Source organism: Spinacia oleracea, chromosome 3 (assembly GCF_020520425.1).
Source record: "Spinacia oleracea cultivar Varoflay chromosome 3, BTI_SOV_V1, whole genome shotgun sequence".
Taxonomy (NCBI): Eukaryota; Viridiplantae; Streptophyta; class Magnoliopsida; order Caryophyllales; family Amaranthaceae; genus Spinacia; species Spinacia oleracea.
In genome coordinates this window covers 35,707,150-35,728,201 of record NC_079489.1, presented here as the reverse complement: position 1 = coordinate 35,728,201, position 21,052 = coordinate 35,707,150, and the positions used below count along the sequence as shown (strand labels likewise).

Genomic DNA, 21,052 nt, shown 5'->3' with positions numbered 1-21,052 from the left:
GGCCCAGAAACAAGGTACACGTTGGTGGAAAAAATGGCATATGCAGTCCTCATCGCGGCTAGAAAGTTAAGACCATACTTTGATGCGCATACAATCGAAGTGCTAACAAACTTTCCTCTCGAAAAAGCCATCAGCAAGCTAGATACATCAGGCCGGTTGCTAAAATGGGCAATAGAGTTGTCCGAGTTTGACTTGGAATTCCGGCCAAGAACTGCAATCAAAGCCCAGGCATTGGCGGACTTCATAGTTGAAGCGTCATACCAAGAAGATGAAGTACAAGCTGAAGTATGGGATGTGTCAGTGGATGGTTCAGCTGCACAGACAGGCAGTGGGGCTGGAATAATCATGAAATCGCCAGCAGGAGACATTTTTGAGTATGCTATAAAGGTTACGTTCAACGCGTCAAATAACGAGGCAGCAATTGCCGGCATCCAAATGTGCCTCGCAGCAGATGCCAAAAGAGTAATACTGACAACAGACTCCCAGCTGGTAGCAAGTCAATTCAGCGGAGAATATGAGGCCAAAGAACCTTCGATGGTCAAATACCTGGAGAAGTTGAGGTCGGTGTCGGCTCAGCTAGAGAAATTCAGCATTAATCTGGTACCCCGAGCAGAGAACACACTGGCAGACGCCCTATCAAAGTTAGCAAGTTCAAATGTCGCCGACTTGAAAAGAACAGTCATGATGGAAGTCATGAATAAGCGAAGTACGGAGTCGGAGATAATACGGGTCATGGCCATCACAACTACCTCAGAATGGTACGATAATATCCAAACATACATACAGACCGGAGCCCTACCAGCAGATTTTGCTGAGGCCAAAAAGACAAGAAGGGACTCGGTTTGGTACATCATCATGTGGGGACGGTTGTACAAAAAGTCATTTAGCCTGCCATTCTTAAGGTGCCTGACAGCATTCGAGTCAGCAAGGCTGATCGAAGAGATGCACGAAGGAACATGTGGGAACCATGCCGGTGGAAAACCCCTTGCCATCATCTGTCAAAGGCAAGGCTATTACTGGCCAACAATGTTAGAAGATTGTCGAGCTTATGTAAAAAAGTGCGAGAAATGTCAAAAGTTTTCAGCTGTGATAAACTTACCGGCCAATGATTTGATGCCCATTCTGAACCCAATCCCATTCGCACAATGGGGAATGGATATTGTTGGACCATTCCCAATGGCGGCTGGAGGGCGCAAGTTCTTAATAGTAGCAGTGGACTACTTCACCAAGTGGATAGAAGCAGAGCCGGTAGCAAAAATAACGGCAAACCAGGTGAAAAAATTCATATGGAAAAATATAATAACAAGATTCGGGCTGCCGCAGGCAATAGTTTTTGATCATGGATCACAGTTTGATTGTGCACCCATACAATGCTTCCTGGGATTATACAGAGTAAAGTTAGCTCACTCATCAGTATGTCACCCACAGAGCAATGGTCAAGCAGAGGCGGCGAATAAGCAAATCCTGGCTGCACTGAAAAAGAAGCTAGAAGACTGTAAAGGCAAATGGGCAGATCTTATGCCAGAAATTCTGTGGTGCAACAGAACTGCTATCAAGGAGGCTACCGGCGAGAGTCCGTTCAAATTGAGCTTCGGGTCTGAGGCTGTCATACCGGCAGAAATGGCTCTGCCAACCATGCGAATCCAGCATTACGATGAGGAGAGAAACGATCAGCTGCTGCGACACCAGTTGGATTTCATGCCAGAAATCCGCATGAAAGCAGAAGTAAGTTCGGCAGCATACAAAAGCAGAATGAGCAGAGCATACAACAAGAAAGTGAAGCATCGGCCTCTAGGAGTGGGAGACCTGGTACTGCGGAGAACGGCGGCAACAGGAAAAGGAAATGCTCAAGGAAAGCTGACAGCCAATTGGGAAGGACCATACCAGATATGGGAGGAAATAGTTCCTGGATCATACCGGTTAATGCAAATGGATGGTACCGCACTCAAAAACTCCTGGAACGCCAGTACTCTGAGAAAGTACTATGTTTGAAAAACTATAATGATTATGTATGAGCAGACTGATTGCAATAGCAGTCTGCATTTTGCTGTTATGTATAATTAGGGCGGTCCTCAAATTGGCCAGTCCATAAATGAAGGAAGAAAAAAGCAAAAAACAAACGCGGCACAAGTCAACACGCAAAGGTAATGTATGGATGTGATCAGTAACAGTAAAGAAAATAAATGCCGTTTGGGCACTTTACTGTGAAGCGTAGCAGTCCATAATAAAGTTGTTGTGATTAGTAACTTTGGAGAAAATAAATGCCGTTAAGGGGCACTCCATTGTGAAGCGTAGCATTCAACGAAGTGTATGGATGTGATCAGTAGCAGTAAAGAAAATAAATGCCGTTTGGGCACTTTACTGTGAAGCGTAGCAGTCCATAATAAAGTTGTTGTGATTAGTAACTTTGGAGAAAATAAATGCCGTTAAGGGGCACTCCATTGTGAAGCGTAGCATTCAACGAAGTGTATGGATGTGATCAGTAGCAGTAAAGAAAATAAATGCCGTTTGGGCACTTTACTGTGAAGCGTAGCAGTCCATAATAAAGTTGTTGTGATTAGTAGCTTTGGAGAAAATAAATGCCGTTAAGGGGCACTCCATTGCGAAGCGTAGCATTCAACGAAGTGTATGGATGTGATCAGTAACAGTAAAGAAAATAAATGCCGTTTGGGCACTTTACTGTGAAGCGTAGCAGTCCATAATAAAGTTGTTGTGATTAGTAGCTTTGGAGAAAATAAATGCCGTTAAGGGGCACTCCATTGCGAAGCGTAGCATTCAACGAAGTGTACGGATGTGATCAGTAACAGTAAAGAAAATAAATGCCGTTTGGGCACTTTACTGCGAAGCGTAGCAGTCCATAATAAAGTTGTTGTGATTAGTAGCTTTGGAGAAAATAAATGCCGTTAAGGGGCACTCCATTGCGAAGCGTAGCATTCAACGAAGTGTATGGATGTGATCAGTAACAGTAAAGAAAATAAATGCCGTTTGGGCACTTTACTGCGAAGCGTAGCAGTCCATAATAAAGTTGTTGTGATTAGTAGCTTTGGAGAAAATAAATGCCGTTAAGGGGCACTCCATTGCGAAGCGTAGCATTCAACGAAGTGTATGGATGTGATCAGTAACAGTAAAGAAAATAAATGCCGTTTGGGCACTTTACTGCGAAGCGTAGCAGTCCATAATAAAGTTGTTGTGATTAGTAGCTTTGGAGAAAATAAATGCCGTTAAGGGGCACTCCATTGTGAAGCGTAGCATTCAACGAAGTGTATGGATGTGATCAGTAACAGTAAAGAAAATAAATGCCGTATGGACACTTTTACTGTGAAGCGTAGCAATCCATAATAAATTGTTGTAATTAAAAGTGTTAGAGAAAATAAACGCTGTTAAGATGCACTCCATTTCGAAATATAACAATCATTTCGAAGTGTATCATTTTAACAAGTTAACAATATAGAAAGGCCGTCAACAAATAAGAGTTCATGCTAATAAAATGGAAGTATCATACGCAAAACGAAGTAAACATACAATCAAAAACTACTTGTTATAAATGCATGATTACAACAGAAAAAACACTAAAAACCGACAGCCATCACCAAAAAATCTTGCGAAGTGATTAGCTGATCACAAGGCACAAAAGATGTCGGTTAAAAACCGACACCCCTACAATAAAACGATGTTCTAAGATATGTTACATCAACAATAAGTGCCCTAACAGCATCTGGCAAAAAGTCAAAAGCCAACCGCCTAAACTAAAAAACCCTAACATGTATGAGGCCGGCTGGGAAAAGTAGAGGATCCGCAAGAAGAGGAGGGTGATGACTGCCAAGACCGTCAAACGGCACGCTCATCACCAGACCAGTAGGCATCTTCTGGAACTTGCAAGGGGGGCAAGGTTCTTTGATTGGCATTGCAAATCACAGCCTCGGGTAGCTCCTGAGGCTCAAAGCCGGTAGCAACCTTGTACAGCTCCTTCTCCTCATACCCAGCCTCAAATTCTTGCCACCCATCCTCATCCAGCTTCTTCACATGGAAAACAACCCGATGAGCAGCGCACCAACCACCGTTATGGCGCAGAGTAAGAATATCATTAAACCAGTCAGACTGGAGAAGCTTATCAACAGCTCTCTTGGCGGCAGTCTTCTTCACCACAGGCAAACTCTGGTTAAGATCAGTCAGCTCCTCAGTCAGACCGTCTGCCCTCTCAGTTTCAGCCTTCAGCTTCGGCTCAACCTCTTCCAGCCTTCGGTTCGCCGCCTCCAAATTCGAAGAAGCACTCTCCAACTTCTTCTCATTAATCTTCAAAGCAGATTCAGCCGCCTCAGCCCGCTTCTTCAGCTCGGCAATATCAATGCTATTCTGCGTCAGCTGCATCTGGTTCCAACGATAGACATAGTACAAATCCATGCTGGATTGAACAGCCTAAGAAACAAAACAAAAAAAAAATCGTTGTACAAATGAGTAATAAAAAATAGCCGGATAGAAAGTTGTAGCAAACTAAGCAAGAAATACCTTGTACAAATCGTTGAAATGCTGAGCAGCAGGGGCGTCAATCTGACCCTGTGGCCTGTCAGCAGGAGTAATCAGATCCCGAAAAGCACGGTAGCCCAAATCCCCACCGTCCTTAGCAGAATCCGTCGCCACCGACTCCCCACACAGCAGATCAATGTTTGGGTAGAACTGATCGGTGGGTTCGCCGCCAGAAGACCCGAACCATGATTTCATTGCTTCCGGGATCTTAAAGGGGGTATCCTCAATCCAACCGCCGGTACGAAGCGACAGATGATAATTCAGTCGAGAATCACCAGACTTGTTCTCGCTGCGACTGACGGGAGGCATACTAGAATTACCACCGGTAACAGCAGCAGAAGTAGCTTGCCGGTGGAAGTCCTCAATAAAACCGCCGACAAGACCCTCGTCCAAAATCTCAATAGAAGCTGGTGGAGACGGCTGCGCCTGAAGGGCGGTATCAGTAGTTTTCTTGGCGGCAGACTCCAAGACCGGCTCATTTGCCTCGTGATCGGCGTAAGCATCATCCTCACCAGTGGCCCTTGCCCTCTTAGTCGGATTAGACCGACTGGAATTAAGAGACGACCTTTTTCGGCGGGTTCCACCTCGGCCTGTTGGATTGGATTGCATTGTGGATGAAGGCGGAGCTTGAGAAACAACGACAGAGGAGGATTTGGATTTGCAGGCGGCACTCACACGATTCTTTGCAACAGTGGCAGTAGAGCGACGAGAGGAAGCTCGGGTCGAATACGTTGATATGGTGTCGTACTTTCCCTTAGGCGGCGGAGGCTGCATACACACAGGTCTCCAATTCTCGTCAAATCCGAGAATTTCTCTATCCAATGTTCTAGTACCTGCAAAGACAACGGCTCAGTTAAAACCGGCAAAAAGCTTATGCAATACACAAAGCTATAAATAGCAATAATAAGTACATCCCATTCGGCTGAAAATATGTTTACCAAAGCAGTGGGTGTTGCAAAGGCCGACAGCGGACAAGGGCTGATTACCCAAAATATAATAACATTTATCATGTTTAGATTAACAACAAAAACACTGAGTACATCAAATTCTAAATCTGCTTTAATTCAATTAATAGCATTTACATAGCCATATCTATCACAAGTGATAAAACTACAAGGGTTGACATGAAGTTCACACACCACCCCCTTTCCTTTGTCAGTAACTACTACAGTACAAAACTATATATCTTCTATTACAACATACACTAGCTTTACAGAAAGGTTGCCTAAAAACAATTAAACCTGGTCCATACTTTCCTATAAGGCTATAACCTAAGGACCCATAATTTTACTTCCTTCCCCTAGCTCAATATAGAGGTTGGAGTATATAAAAAAAGTGGGAGTATGAGCTCAATCTATAGCTCAAAAATGAGTCATGTATCTAAGTTACATTGATGTTTTCAGGTTATTATGGGTATTGAATATTGTTGTATCTTCTGGTTGATGACACTGACCATTTTGCCCGTGTTCCAACCCAACAATAACCGAAGAAGATTTCACAAGCAGTTTTAACGGTTGAATGAGGCAGCAGAATGGTCATCATATCCTCTCCACGCATTGTCACTGTCAGCACCACTAGACGCTTGATTCGGGATTGGTCCACTACCCAAATCTCCGTCCAAACTCATTTGTTGCACTTCAACTGATGACAATATCTTTATGCTTAGAACACAGTTCACAAATTCACTGCCATTCAACAAAACAGAATGAAGTTTAGGGCAAGGAACTGGAATTAGCACAATAACAAATTCTTAAAAAAAAATATCACGATATACTTAGGCCTTGTTCTTTTGAGCTTAACTGAATTCTACTGAACTGAACTGAATAATAAAATAATAAATTCTTAAAAAAAATGTCACGGTATACTTACTCCCATGGATCATCTCCCACGAGTAGAATGTTATTTTCATGATCTACGTAGACCAGTTTCCAATCTGTTCCTTTGAGGATCTTCCAATTGTCCTTCAATGCCAAACATCCGAGCAAGATCAAGCCTGAGCTCATCGTATCCCTTGTAACGGGTAACATCAATGGATCTACCAACTGACCCACGCTTTTGTACCTTTTTTGTTAAACAGGAAACACAAATAAGTAGATGAACTCCCAACACAACGGCTATATACAAATCTTGAACTAGAAAAAGTGATGACATGAGAACAATGTTAAAATGTGTTGATCATGAATCACATTGAACAAAGGAAACAAAAAATATGTAACTTAAAAATAACAATAGTGTGTTTAGTATATATAAGCAGGTAATTATTGCTTTCTCATTTTCATATTCAATTCACAAACAACAAATTATCACAAAGTACAAATTAAATATAAGCGGGACAACCAACCTTTGTATATGTCCTTATACGTGGAGCCTGACTTGGCCAAATCCCACCAACCAAACCAGCAGGGTTATTAATTGCTGCTACATCATTTGAGCAACCCGACTTGAAAGGTATATTTGGAACCCCAAATGATTGTGGGCTCATACCAGCAGCAGATAATTCTGTTTCAATATCTCTAGGAGTAGGAGCACCATTGTAACTAGAAAGCAAGTTGTGGAGCTCCTTCCCTGAATCAAAACCCCTTGACAAAAAGCTATCAGTTGTCAAATCATCCATGGCGGTTTAAATAGGAAGACTGTTATGCCTTAGAAGGGACTGAACATCACCATCCAACCCAAAACTTGGAAGTGATAGATTCTGGTGAAGTCCACTAGCATCCAACCCATATGAAGTAACAGAAGAGGAAGCTTCCAACGGATCAGTGATGATGCCACCGTTAATTCTAGGTGGTTCTATTACTTTTGAGGTTGAAATTTCATTCTTGATTCTCATATCAGACTTCTCTTGTTGAAGATCCTGTACCATATTACTACTAGGCTCAGTAATTGAATGCTCGACTAGCATGTTCCGCGCTTGCTGGTTCCGATTCAAGAAGTTTGAATGGGGAATCTGGCAATTGTTTGTAGAAGGTGAAGTTGAACACGAAGGAGCATCTCCATCAGTTGGGCCAGATAATGATCTTACAATCCCCCCTATTTTCTGCATTCCCTGAAGTTGGACTGCTGAAACTGCTGGAGAACTCATAAGCGGAGATGTGATAGAGCTTACACCCACTCCCATACCCATACCCACACCCAATTGTTGTGTTGGCTGATATTGAGACGAGGGACGCTGCTGCAAATGTTGGTTTGGTTGAGCAGCATGTTGTGTTGTTACTTGAGGATTACTATGAGAGCTAATAGGAGACATCATAGGGTGTGACTGCTGTGAATGTTGTTGATGTTGCTGCTGCTGTGAATGCTGTTGAGGTTGCTGCTGTAATTTTTGCAGCAGCTGAAGTTGAAGCTGATGCTCTGAGAGGCTCTGTAAGGCAGGTGATGGCCTATGTGATAAGCTCTCTTGAAGTAACTGTTGGGAGGACTGTTGCATTTGTGCTTGTTGCTGCTGCTGCTGCTGAAGCCTCTGTAGAACATTACTTTGTTGTTCTGTTTGCTGCTGAAACTGCATATCTGGAGTTAAAGATGTTAAATGAAGAGAATCTTTGTTAGATGGAAGGTTTGGTGGGCCCTGGGTATTTCCACCTAGCAGTTGCTGGTGATGAAGCTGAGAGAACATTGGAGACTGCGGCAAATTCTGATTTATGTTCTGGTTAGGAGAAATGAGGCCACTATTTACAAATGTTGACTGAGGTATTTGTTGCTTTTGTGGTGCAGGATGTGATGCTGGCTGTGCTTGCTGCTGTTGGTGTTGTTGTTGTTGCTGCTGATGTTGCTGATGTTGTTGTTGCTGCTGATGCTGATGTTGTTGCTGCTGCTGTAACTGTTGCTGATGCTGTTGTTGCTGCTGTAACTGTTCCTGTTGCTGTTGTTGTTGCTGCTGCTGCTGTAACTGTTGTTGATGATGTTGCTGATGTTGTTGCTGCTGCTGTATTTGTTGTTTTTGCAGCTGTTGTTGCAGAGATTGTTGCTGTTGCGGCTGCTGTTGTTGCTGCTGCTGTTGTGAGTTAAGAGGATTCTGCAACAATTGCTGGAGCTGTTGCTGTTGCTGTTGAGACCAATTCGCAGATTGTTGCTGCAATTAACCAACTTGATTATGTTGGATAGCTTTGCTGAACTGGAGATTTGGCATAGACATATTCGGGGCTTGGAAGTTCAACACCTTGGATGGATCATCAGTACCAAGGCCACCATTCATGGCAGATGCTGTTAGCATAGATGGAAAAATCCCAGTTTGTGCACCAGGAACTTGATTATTGTGTTGCATGTTCATCCACTGGAAGAAACTCAAACCAGGAAATATTGAGCTAGGAACATCTTTCATGCCATATTCATCGCCAAGCCAGGGCATGCCTCTCTTGAATATGCTGCCCATATCAGAGTCGTCATCTGCATATTAACACAACCAGTTATGATATGAACAAAATCGAAAGAAACAATACACCGGAACCATGTTTACCAACCAGGAAACCACTTTATGCAATTAACGGTTAATGGTTAGTATAAAGCTACAACTTTAGATTGAGATTAACTAAGCTTCCATGGTAAAATTAAATCTAGTAGCATACCTGGCATTCCTGATTGCTTAGGGAACACTCGACTTGGTCGATCACCAGCGGTAGATTCATCCCAGCCAACCTATTAACACAGCGGGTCAGCATATTGAGCAATGAGGCCCATGACGGCTGCGCAAAAAAAAAAAAAGAAGGAAATACTCCCCCCATCCCGTGCCACGCTTCTCATTTATAGCTGTCCGATTTAAGTGCTATATTTCCATATTCAGATAGTGGACCCCATATAAAATCACATATACACCCCTGCTAATTACACATACCTACAGGTCTAACCCCACAACCACTTTCAATTAACAATTAAAAAAAAATCCATAATACAAATGCCTTTTGTACTTGTCCTTTGGAGGTTGTTTTAATGGAAAAAGGGTCATTTGCATCGCACTTTTAAGCACATTTGCGTCGCATATCGTGCGTGGCAAAAGCTCTCGACGCAAATGACTAAAAGTCATTTGCGTCGCACATTTGTGCGACGCAAATGAACCTTATTTGCGTCGCACATTTAGCTAATGTGCGACGCAAATAACTTTTCAGGCATGGTGCTGAAAAGTCATTTGCAACGCACATTAGCTAAATGTGCGTTGCAAATGACTTTTCAGCACCATGCCTGAAAAGTTATTTGCGTCGCACATTAGCTAAATGTGCGTTGCAAATGACTTTTCAGCACCATGCCTGAAAAGTTATTTGCGTCGCACATTAGCTAAATGTGCGACGCAAATGACTTTTAGGCGCAAAAAAAAAAAGTCATTTGCCACGCACAATAGCTTAATGTGCGACGCAAATGACAATTTTAGTGCCAAAAAATTAAGTCATTTGCCTCGCACATTGAGCTAACGTGCGTTGCAAATGACTTATTTTTTTTTAAAAAAATATTCGTTTTTTAATATTTTAGTTGGAAATTCCGACATGATCGTCTTTGAAATTAGACGCTTCATTCCCAATACCGGGAATACATTTATAATTAATACCTGTCACTAAAGTTTACAACGTAATTAACGTTCCCAATAAAAGGCAATTAAATTCGTCATAGATCGATCAACCAACATGTTACAACAAACATAAAATTATTACAACAAAGGTACGTAGCTAGCTAGAGATCAAGTTCATATTACAAATTTCAAATCTTCAATGAGTGGCTCTAGATACACATCTATGTCATTTCCGGGTTGTTTAGGCCCAGAGATTAAGAGCGACAACATGATGTATCTACGCTTCATGCATAACCAAGGAGGCAAATTGTATATGGTGAGAAGAACCGGCCAAGTGCTATATTGGGTACTAAGTGTCCCAAATGGGTTCATTCCATCCGTGCAAAGACCAAGCCTGAGATTCCGAACTTCTTCCCTAAAGACCTTGTACTTTCGATCAATGTTCCTCCATTGTGGAGAATCAGCAGGATGCCTCATTAACCCATCTTTCTTCCTCCCTTCGGCATGCCACCTCAAGAGTTTTGCAGTTTTCTCTTCTGAGAAAAGGCGCTTAAATCTTGGTATAATTGGAAGATACCAAAGCACCTTAGCCGGAGAAGGTTTCTTCTTAGTTGATGTTGCATCATTCTCCACGATCTTGTAACGGGACAATCCGCATCTTGGACACTCATGCAGATTTGCATACTGCTTTCGATACAACACGCAATCATTTGGACACGCGTGTATCTTCTCATAATCCATACCCAAAGGACACATAAGCTTCTGGGCCTCATAGTTAGACCTTGGAAGTTTGTTTCCTTCAGGAAGATTACCAGACGTGGCCTCCAAAAACTGTGAAAAACTCTTGTTGGTCCAACCGTTTTCCACCTTTAAGTTGAAATATTCGATGACGGCACCAAGTACAGTTTGTGTAGAACCAGGATATAATGGTGTTGCGGAAGCTTTGATTATACTATCATACATATGGGGACGCTCAACGAAATGATGGTCTTCCACATCATGCATCATATCATCTATCCTATCTTTCTCCTCTTCTTCCTCACTTTCAACACCAATATCATCCTCAATTTCATTATCATCACCATTATCACAATGATTATGCTGACTCGAGCTCGGCATACTAGAACTTGCCCCATGATCTATGCTCTCACCATGCCATGTCCATGTCGTGTAGTTACCCTTAAAACCGCGACGAACTATGTGATCAACAATATCATCAATATCCCGATACCCCCTTGAATTATTGCAATCACAACAAGGACACAGAATTAAACTTGATTCATGTTCTGATTGATGTTTCAAGGCAACCTTAATGAACTCTTGAATCCCTTGTAAGAACCTTGTAGAAAATCGTTTACTACCATACATCCAACTCCGATCCATTTTCAACCACTAAAGATAAAACAATATGACCAAATTTTGTCAAAGGTTAGAATATAAACTAGGCTATTCATATCATTATAAATCCATGGCTTCCAACAAAACCTACCATAACTAATAACAAGTTCCCATAGTACAATTCATTTCACATCACAAATTCACAAACCCGAATTTCATTTCATAACCTTAATTCAATAAAACCTAAATGTAATAAACAAATAAATCCAACAAAACCAACTATTATAATAACCTATTACAATTCATCAAAAACTACAATTAAAATTCAACAAAACCTAATCTTAAATGTGCACAATTAAAATTCAATTAAATAATATCCACAATCATAATATATTCAATCTTAAAATTCAACTAAAATGTACAATTAAAATTCCAATCAAAATATCCAGAATTATAATTAAAATGCACAATTAAAATTCAATTAAAATTCAATTAAAATTCAATCTTAAATGTAAATCATACCTAATTAATTATTGAAGAGAGGAGAGATGTGAGAGCAACGGGACGTGCAGGGGGCGGTGGTGCAGGGGGCGGTGGTAGTATGGGAAGTGTGCAGGGGCGGCTGTGCCGCGGCAACACTGTGCAGGGGGCGACGGAAACAGCAGCCGCGGCGGCAGTTTGTGACAGCGACAGAGAAGAGGGAGCAGGAGGACTTCCTTGGCCGTGAAGCAACGACGACGGCAGTGAAGCACCGACGACGGCAGTGAAGCACCGACGACGGCAGTGCAGGGAGCAGGTGTTGGTTTCGTTTGGGAGGGAAGCAGTGTCGAGCAATATTAACCTAAGTCAGAATGTTCCTAAGCAATTAAGCTGAGCGCGAATTCGAAAAAAAAAAATCAAAACACATTTGCGTCGCAGCTTTGTTAAACTGCGACGCAAATGACTCTAGGATGCCCCCCAGAGTCATTTGCGTCGCAGATTAGTAAATCTGCGACGCACTTGATTGAGTTAATAGCGTGCAGCTTTGTTAATCTGCGACGCAAATGACTCTGGGGGGCATCCTAGAGTCATTTGCGTCGCAGTTTAACAAAGCTGCGACGCAAATGACTAAATTTTATGCTAAAATTTGTCATTTGCGTCACATGTTCAGAATGGCGTGGCAAATGCGGGGATGCAAATAAGCCTTTTTCCACTAGTGTTTTTCGGATATCAGATATGTGTGGCAACACACATATCAGCTAAAAGACAAATAGCTAAAAGACAAAAAAGGAAGTACCATTTATGTTAAAAAAGTACCATTCTGTAAAAAAAAGTACCATTCAGTTAAAAAAAGTACCATTTTTGTTTAAAAAAGTACCATTTAATTTCTTTTTTATCATTTTTCTTATTTTGTCTTTTACTATGATATGTATTTGCCCACACATATCTGATATCCGAAAATACTTCCTCTGTCCTTTGTGCCAAAAAATCAGTGCCAAACTCATTTGCCGCACCTTAAATGGGACGAAGGGAGCATAAAAAGTTAATGAATAGACAACGAGAAGCCGGACAACATAAACGGTAAGAAACGTGATTACATGAGAGGTATGGTGAGTCTCCAACATAATACATTTCCTCAAGAATAGACAATGAAAACGTACGTGTAGCAATAAATTGCATGGAAAAAGATATGGAAGATAATTAGATGGGAGAGAAGGACAAATTATTTATGAATAAAGCTACAAATAGATATAGATATGCCAGAATTGCGCACATCAAGCATATGTATCTCAGGAAGGTAAATAAATAAATTAAAAATTTAAAAACGTAACTTCACTCGCTTTTGATAGCTTTATTTTTAAAAGAAAACAATGTTCTTTGAGAAATTAAGAATAAGACTTTAGGGAGTGGAGCAGTACCTGGAGGTTACGCCACTAAGAGTTTTTCCATCGCGCCGAATCAAGGTCATTGATCCCTGTTATAGTACCCATATATGATATATCTACGTACACCACACTCCTCAGTTTCAAACATGCATCATCCTAAAGCGCATGCCAATTAAGAGAAACTTGGGTGTACATAGCTTTATTATACTTAGCCAAGGGAACTACAAACTCAGCTGGACTAGCCCTGTCATTATCAAGTTCAGTTCAGTTTCAGAGGATGCTAGTCAGACACAATTTAATGAATGATGAATATAATAATTCAAGCTGTATATAAAGTAAAGTTAACTACCTTGGATTATAAAAGATGGTAAATGGACTGTTATTAGTAGCAGCATGAGCTGCAGCAGCAAGAATTCCAATATGCATGCTGTCACTGGAAATAACAGACGACGCCAGGGCCGGCTGCTGTCTGTTTGCTCTCCGTATACCTAATAGAAGATGTGATTTCTCGTCTCTACACGCAATAAGTTATAAGTGAGGAGTCCTTGAATCAACCAAGAGCCTATATATGACACTAGTTCTACCAAATTACCCAAAGAAAAAACGTCTTCATCTTGAATAAATGTATAACAGTAGATACCTTATAAATAGAACAGGATCACCAGCAAATAATCTTTTTGAGCTAACAAAAACACTCCAACCGGTAGTCAGCAAGTGTCTTTTTATGTGCAGTGATGGAGACACAACCCAATTAATTTCATTTCTATCAAATACAAGACATTAACAACACTGTTCTTGATACATTTTACGCAAGTTCAAGAACCTAATTCAACTGCAAATGAAAGTTCGGAGAAACTCACAACAGTCTGGGTTAATTGTAAGTGTTAGCTTTTTTTTGCACTTTAAGAATCAAAGTATATTGAACAGTCAGTCAGATCCAACAACATGAGTGTCCGGCAACAAAGGCTCATTTTGTACATAAAACAGCATGGAGGTAGGGAAGGAGATTGGTGGGTATTGATATCTTAAGGCGTTTGTATGGTATTTAACTATTTACTTTTTCTAGATGTTTAAATCCGAAACTATTTCAGACCAGTCAACATATGAAAATAAAGCTTCTGGTTAAACAAGGATATTTGGCAGCCTGCAACGTCAGAGGCCTTAGGCCATACAGAAAAGTACACGTCGGGAGTAGACCTGTTCATTGAGTCGGGTTATGGTTGGGCCGGGCCTAAGTTACTTGGGCTGGGCCCAATAAAAGTCTGTAACCGAAGGAACACATCGAAAACTAAATGACAGATGTATAACGCAGACATGAGATGGAATTTTCAGAGTGGAGCATACCTCGATAAATATGTCTGAAGGTGCATGTTTGATTATGTAAATCTTTAGCCATCAACTCTTGACAAGGAGGTTGCATAGAAAAATCCTATCAAATGTCTTCCAGGTAAGCACAATAATAAATAAGGTAGGGAAAAAATGACAAACAAAATTAAAACGGGATTTGTTGGAATTTTTTCAACTCACTAGAGGTGGGAAAATCTTTTCAGCCCGACGAGGTACAGAGAATCCCCCGTGTGTGCTAGTGTCACTAGCTGTGAGAGTTTTGCAGAAGAACTCTGCAGGCTGCCTATTATAGACACATATTTTTGTCCCCATTCACGAAAGGGAAGGTTCGATGATGAAAACACAAATCTCCACTTGGCAACGCATCTCCTATAAAATAACGAATCTCAATCACCCTTTTTATTTCAGCCAAAACTGCTATTTATGGAAACCTGCTAAAGATAGTAACTGCCGTAAAAGGTAGTTGTTAAAAGTGGCAAAGTCATAAAAGATAGAAACCTGTCAGAATTAGGTGTTGCACTCCAACATAAATCCTAAAAGAGATAGAATTTGCAAAAGGAATTCTATTCATGGTATAATTCGAAAGTAAGAGTTACCTATTGATTAAAATCCTAACGAACCTAGAGTTCGTAACGGGCACAGACGCATTCCGTCATAAAGTTAATACGCACTAAAAGACTCGGATAAGTCTCAAAAGCTCCGCGTTCTAAGAGTCCAAATCTGACAAAGAACTCGGCCCAGATCCCATTTTCAACGCCTGGATCTGGGCGCCGAAATCTTCGGCGCCTAGCCCTGGGCGCTGAAAATGCCTGGGGCCGTGTCGTCTCCGAATTCTTTTTGGATTCGTATTCTAAAAATCTATCTTTCCACAAACCCTTTCCCTATAAATACAGCCTCAAAACCGATGTGAAAAGGACACAATTCCATAACATGAGTATTGACTCTAGTCTTAAGCCTAGCCTCACGCTGTGAAATTGATCCGGCGTTCTGTCGCAATCGACCCAAAATTCGAACAGAACGCGTCCTGCCCCTTGTAGCTGATGAATTTAGCCTAAATACTGGAACATTGCTTGGAAACCCGAGATTCGTTAAATAAAAGGAGAAATAGCAAAGCCAAGTGGTTAGTTTTCTGAGAACCGTAACGCACCTCTCAAGGGTGCGTTGTAATGTGTCACTCATATGATTTAATCTCTTTCATCACCCTTTTATAAAATTTTCAAACTATTAACTTGATTGATCGATCACGCCTAATAAGATAATACCTTGGACAATTGAATTATCATGCTAGGCACCTTAAATCAATCTAAATAAGATAATCACGATCGATTTAGTGTTATGTGTTGCATATTGCTAAAATCAATTCAGAATAGTTTAATAGTTTAACGCATGTCCCTTCAATTATTTATGCTGAGCTAGTAAGGATAACCTGCCTCTGGAGTTATCGATGAGCACTCCTCTCGGTAGTTACAGTCCCCCGAACTCTCAATCTCTGCCCTGCGAGTGTACGTTGAGCGATCCCCACACCAGGGATCACAAGGGAACCTATGGCCGTCGTGGTCGAACATAATTGCACTCCCTTTATGTCACGATAACCGGGTTTTGTCAGTTTTTCTCATTGTCGTTAAAAACTGAATGGCGACTCCTATATTACTAGTCGATTGGGTGTAAACTCACAGGAAATCCAATTACACTTGATCTGACAACGTCACGCCCACGAGGGACGAGGTCACGCATTAGCCTCGTGCTTTTTCGACCCCCTCACAGTGGAGACTCCGCTGGGGAACGTTAATGAAATACTCGTGCTCGTAGGTAATCAAAATAGCCGAAGGGTGAAACGATCCTACTCCGCGTTTATTTCCTTATCAAGTTGGGACGACCTGAAAATCAGCATATTAATGTGAACGGACAGAACCGCATAACGGATCTTGGCTCCCTTGGTGTGTTTCATCTCGGGAGTTGGGACTAAGGATACCCATCGCCACTCGGGGGGTGCATACGCTTCGAATATTGTCCACTCGGCACTTTCGCTAGTAGTACACCTGTCCCAAACCCAATCGCTCGCCCACTAGGTCCCTCTCATTGGTGCATTCCCCCTTGGCTTACATCGTGATTGGCCTCTTGGGACGAAATTCGTCTTTTGAATGCACTACCTCGACCGGGGCACGTGTTGGATCTACGATAGAAGCGGTACCAAGCCGGCGCAAATATTACCCATAGAAGCCTATCATAAACTACGTGACATATTATTCTAGCTTCATGTTGTAATGCTAGTTATGTGTAGCGAATTACGTGATTGTGTTGAGATTGTGTGTGACAAATAATACCGGAAAACCAACGACCCTAAAAGTTGCCCAAACATTCATAAACACCGATTGGCCAGAGAGTTATGCCAAAATACGTGTTCCGCAACCCCGGGCGATCGCCACAAAAATAAGCGACGCCTAGGACGGCCTGTAACGGATCCCACACGCTGCACAACGCGTAAAGGATGTTATTAGGCAAGCACGCAAAATTAAGTCGTACGAAAAAAGGATAGACGAACAGAATACGAGTACCAGTCAGGGACGCATTTTCAACGCCCCTGGCTGGGCGCCAATTATTTTCAACGCCTCTGCCGGACGCTGAAGTTGCTGCCTGGCCTTTTGGTCAGGCACAACAGCCTTGGTGTCCCGGGCGTAAAATATACGTAGCAATAAAAAAAAATTCGCAACAAATTTGCTACGAGGACGTATGAAAAAAGGCACTCGATTCTAAGGACGACTTATAAAATAAATAACTCCTTGTGTCGTTGTTAGGCTTCCCATAACGACAATGTTCGGCACCAAAACCGAGCATGCTAATTAAAATAACCTTGAATGTCACACGGGCAAATGTTTCGAAAATCCAAAGAATGACCAATAGAAGAGCCAAAAGTGTACCAACAAAAGCGAGAATAGAAAACCAATAGGAAGAGTCGGAAGTCTAGACTAAGTAATGCTTAACTTTGGGCCTAAACTTTAGCTTGTCTTATGCATAGGGCTGGTTCTGCCACTTGGCGTCGATCTAAAAATCAAAGGTTAGTGCGTCTCGAAGCTACATCACCAACACAAGGTTTAGTAACTCCAAGCTCCATCCTTCATTCCCCCTTTCAAGAATCTCCGCTTCGCCAACCTCGATTCGCACCCTCAAACACGTCCATGGAAGAATTACGAGACCAGATGGTCCAAATGACCCAACTTATGAATCAACTGAAAATGGAAAACGAATCCTTAGCAGCTGCGCAAGCCAAAAATGACCTCGATAACGAGAAGAAGATCGAAAAAATGGTTCTGCAGCAAACCATGGGGAGCAAGTATTTCTCCCTCGATCCTAAACCTTTTCCCGGCAAACTACCAGAAAAGTTCAGTTCATCTGACTTACCAAAGTTCAAAGCCACGGACAATCCCCGTGATCATCTCTTGAGCTTCGTGAATGCCATGAACTTGAAAGGTGTGGACAAGTCCATGTATTTGCCTGCCTTTCCTCTGTCCTTGGAACCTGTGCCACTCAAATGGTATTACCACCAGGACCCTAAGCTCCTCCCCACTTGGGAGGACTTTGTCAATGTCTTCGTCAAGCGATTCTCGTCGAACATGGATTTTCAAGCCACCATGCGCGAGCTGGAAGTCCTCTCCCAAAAGAAAAATGAAGGTTTCACGACCTACTTTGCTAGATGGAGAGACCAATCGGCCCAACTAATCAATAGGCCTCCTGAAACTGAATTGGTCCAAAAATTCATTGACAACCTAGACCCGGCTTATAAACAACACCTTAGGTACTTGGGCCTTGATACCTTCAAAAGGGTTTATGACGTAGGAATAAAGATCGAGGATGACCTTGCAAAAACAGTACAAAGCAAGCCTGCATACAAAAGTAACACCTACAACAGGGGCCACGCGCCTCAAGCCCAAGAGGTCCACGCCTTAGAGGAAACCCCAACCCGAAGGAGCCCTGGAAGGTGGACCCGAGATCGAAAGTTTGTTCCACTCGGGTCGACTCTGGTACAAGCCTTCCAAAGACTAACCAATCAAGGAAAGCTAAGGCCCATAGGCCCCACACCCGACCCTCCATTCAAAAACAAATATTGGGTCGAGGGCACCTATTGCAAATTCCATCAAGGAAATGGGCACGATACTGAAAACTGCTGGAATCTAAAAAACACGATCCAAGATATGATAGAGGACGAAGTAATACCTCTCCCTAACGTTGGCAAACCCAACAACAACAAGAGCCCACTCGGTTCTTGTCACATCTCTCTCGATCAACCAGAAAATAAAAACTTTGACCCTACGGTGTACATTACGCCTCAAGGTGCGCCACTCGCCATGGTCCCTATGGAACAAATCGAGAGAGAAGTGTGCGGTGTGTGGGATGATGATGCGGAAGATGTCTACCTGTCTCAAGTATCGGATCAGGACCTCTTTACTGAAACTTGGCCCGGGCATGCTCCCATTGACACCACCCCTCAAGAGCCCGAAGTTGACAACCTCACTCGGTCCGGAAGGGTATACCAACAGGATATTCGCCCACCTCCCGGGGACGACATTTCAGTCAGACAGACTCATGAAAACGTACGGCACACCACTGTCGCAGAAGTCATCGAAAATCCTCTCTTGAAGTAACTAAAAAGAACTAAAGCTGAGATTACCATCTGGGATCTCATGTGCACTTCAAAGGAACACCGTGAAAAACTTATTCGCTCACTTGACCTCATCTCAGTCCCTACGGATATCACACCTGACTCGTTGGTTAACCACGTCACAAGAGATGTTGAGGAAAAAGCAATAGTTTTTACTGACAAAGACTTACCTAAAGAAGGAGGCGCCCACAACAAGGCCCTCTATCTAGTGGTTGGATGCAAAGGACAAAACATCCCCCTAGCACTCGTAGATAACGGTTCAGCGGTAAACGTTTGCCCATTGCGAACCGCCCATTGCTTGGGGCTAGGAAGCGATGACTTCCAAACCTCCACGCAAGGAGTACGAGCTTATGATACCTCTCGAAGGCCTGTGTTGGGAAAAATCAACCTCACCATACCAACCGGGCCCGTGGCACGTACCACGGAGTTTCAAATAATCGACATCAAGCCCACTTTCAACCTCCTCTTAGGACGCCCTTGGCTCCATGACTTAGGAGGTGTGGCTTCTACCCTGCATCAAATGGTTAAGCTTAACCATAACGGGGTAATTCTGGAAATACGCGCCCCTCCTCTTGACGTCAGCTGTACTATGGTTGGAACGGCCGACACTGCGGAAGACCTTTACGGTTTTCAAGTGGATGAAGCCATCCAATTCATTGAGGACTATAATTTAGCATTTCTAGATCCGCGTGCACCCCGGGTCATCCCTAAAATATTGCTAGCTCAGGGCTATTTCCTGGGAACTCCATTGGGCATAAGGAAGAAGAACTACATGTTCCATCCCCCACCCAACAAATCTACTCCCTTTGGCCTAGGTTATGAACCAACGGAGGAAGATATTGCTGATCACTTGTCTAGGCTACTCCTTAAGCCAGCCAAGACAAAACGAGCCACCCTCCTTTCCCCATATCAAAGAACCCTTAACGGTATGTTTGTCCGGGAAGGAGAAGAACACCCATGCTGTGACTTCCCTGAACCCTTCGTTCAGAATGGCCTGCTAAAGCCCGGATTCGAAATTTTCCATGACTGTCATACTTTGGATGAGGCACCCCACCTCACCAAAACTGAAACCACTGAAATATTGGACAACCAAGCTCTATGGACATTGTTTAACGAATCGAAGCCTATGGAGGACGAGACTGTGATGACTACCCTAGCTCTACAAGATGAAAGTTTCGATCCAACTCGGTTAATCACTCCTACATCAACACTAGAAGAGGCCGAGTACGGATGGGTGAAGACATGTCAGTGGGTCAACGCAAAGGGAATAGAGTTTAAGATGAGTACAGGCGAAGGACCAAAGTTCTACGAGACTAAACCCAAGGCTTGAGCCGTAGAGAGCACTTTAGCAAAACGCCTATTAGTTCTTTAGATGATAGAAAGAATAAAGCCCCAGATATGGTCCCCTAGAATATTGATTAATTTATTTCAGTGTGTTTTCCTTACTTTCCAAATTAATAAAGGCGTAAGATTTCTCCTAAAATATTGTTCTAACACTAAACAAGCACTAATCATATTCGCAAATATAAAATCAAAAAATATAAGGAAGCGGCCCACTTTAGGCCCAATAGCAAGGCCCACTCGGTTTTGAATCGTGACATCAAAACCAATTCTCGAAATCCACAAAATAAACCGTACCATCCCCTTCACATCTCCAAGACATAAAAGTCAACCCATGCAATCCAAAGAAGTCAAAGGAAATCAAATCCAAAACAAATGCAAATGTTGCTTAAAAAGAAAATTAATAAAACGTAACCCCACCATACCCTTCATTAACAACACGCACCTCAACCCACCCAAAAAACCTACGCAAAGATCTTCATATCT

The 21,052-nt window shown here is 42.4% G+C and overlaps 1 protein-coding gene and 1 pseudogene across 1 annotated transcript; both read right to left on the bottom strand.

The window, feature by feature from the left end:
- Window positions 1–3,553: 3,553 nt before the first annotated feature.
- Window positions 3,554–5,442, bottom strand: LOC130469628 (uncharacterized). The gene is made up of 3 exons (XM_056839023.1): window positions 5,436–5,442; window positions 4,507–5,357; window positions 3,554–4,416 (listed from the first exon to the last, which is right to left on the bottom strand). The coding sequence occupies exons 1-3, from the start codon at window positions 5,440–5,442 to the stop codon at window positions 3,829–3,831; spliced, it is 1,446 nt and encodes a 481-aa protein (XP_056695001.1). The 3' UTR covers window positions 3,554–3,828.
- A 173-nt stretch (window positions 5,443–5,615) lies between these two features.
- LOC110797852 (auxin response factor 7-like) overlaps window positions 5,616–21,052 on the bottom strand; it is a 42,147-nt pseudogene continuing 26,710 nt past the window's right edge.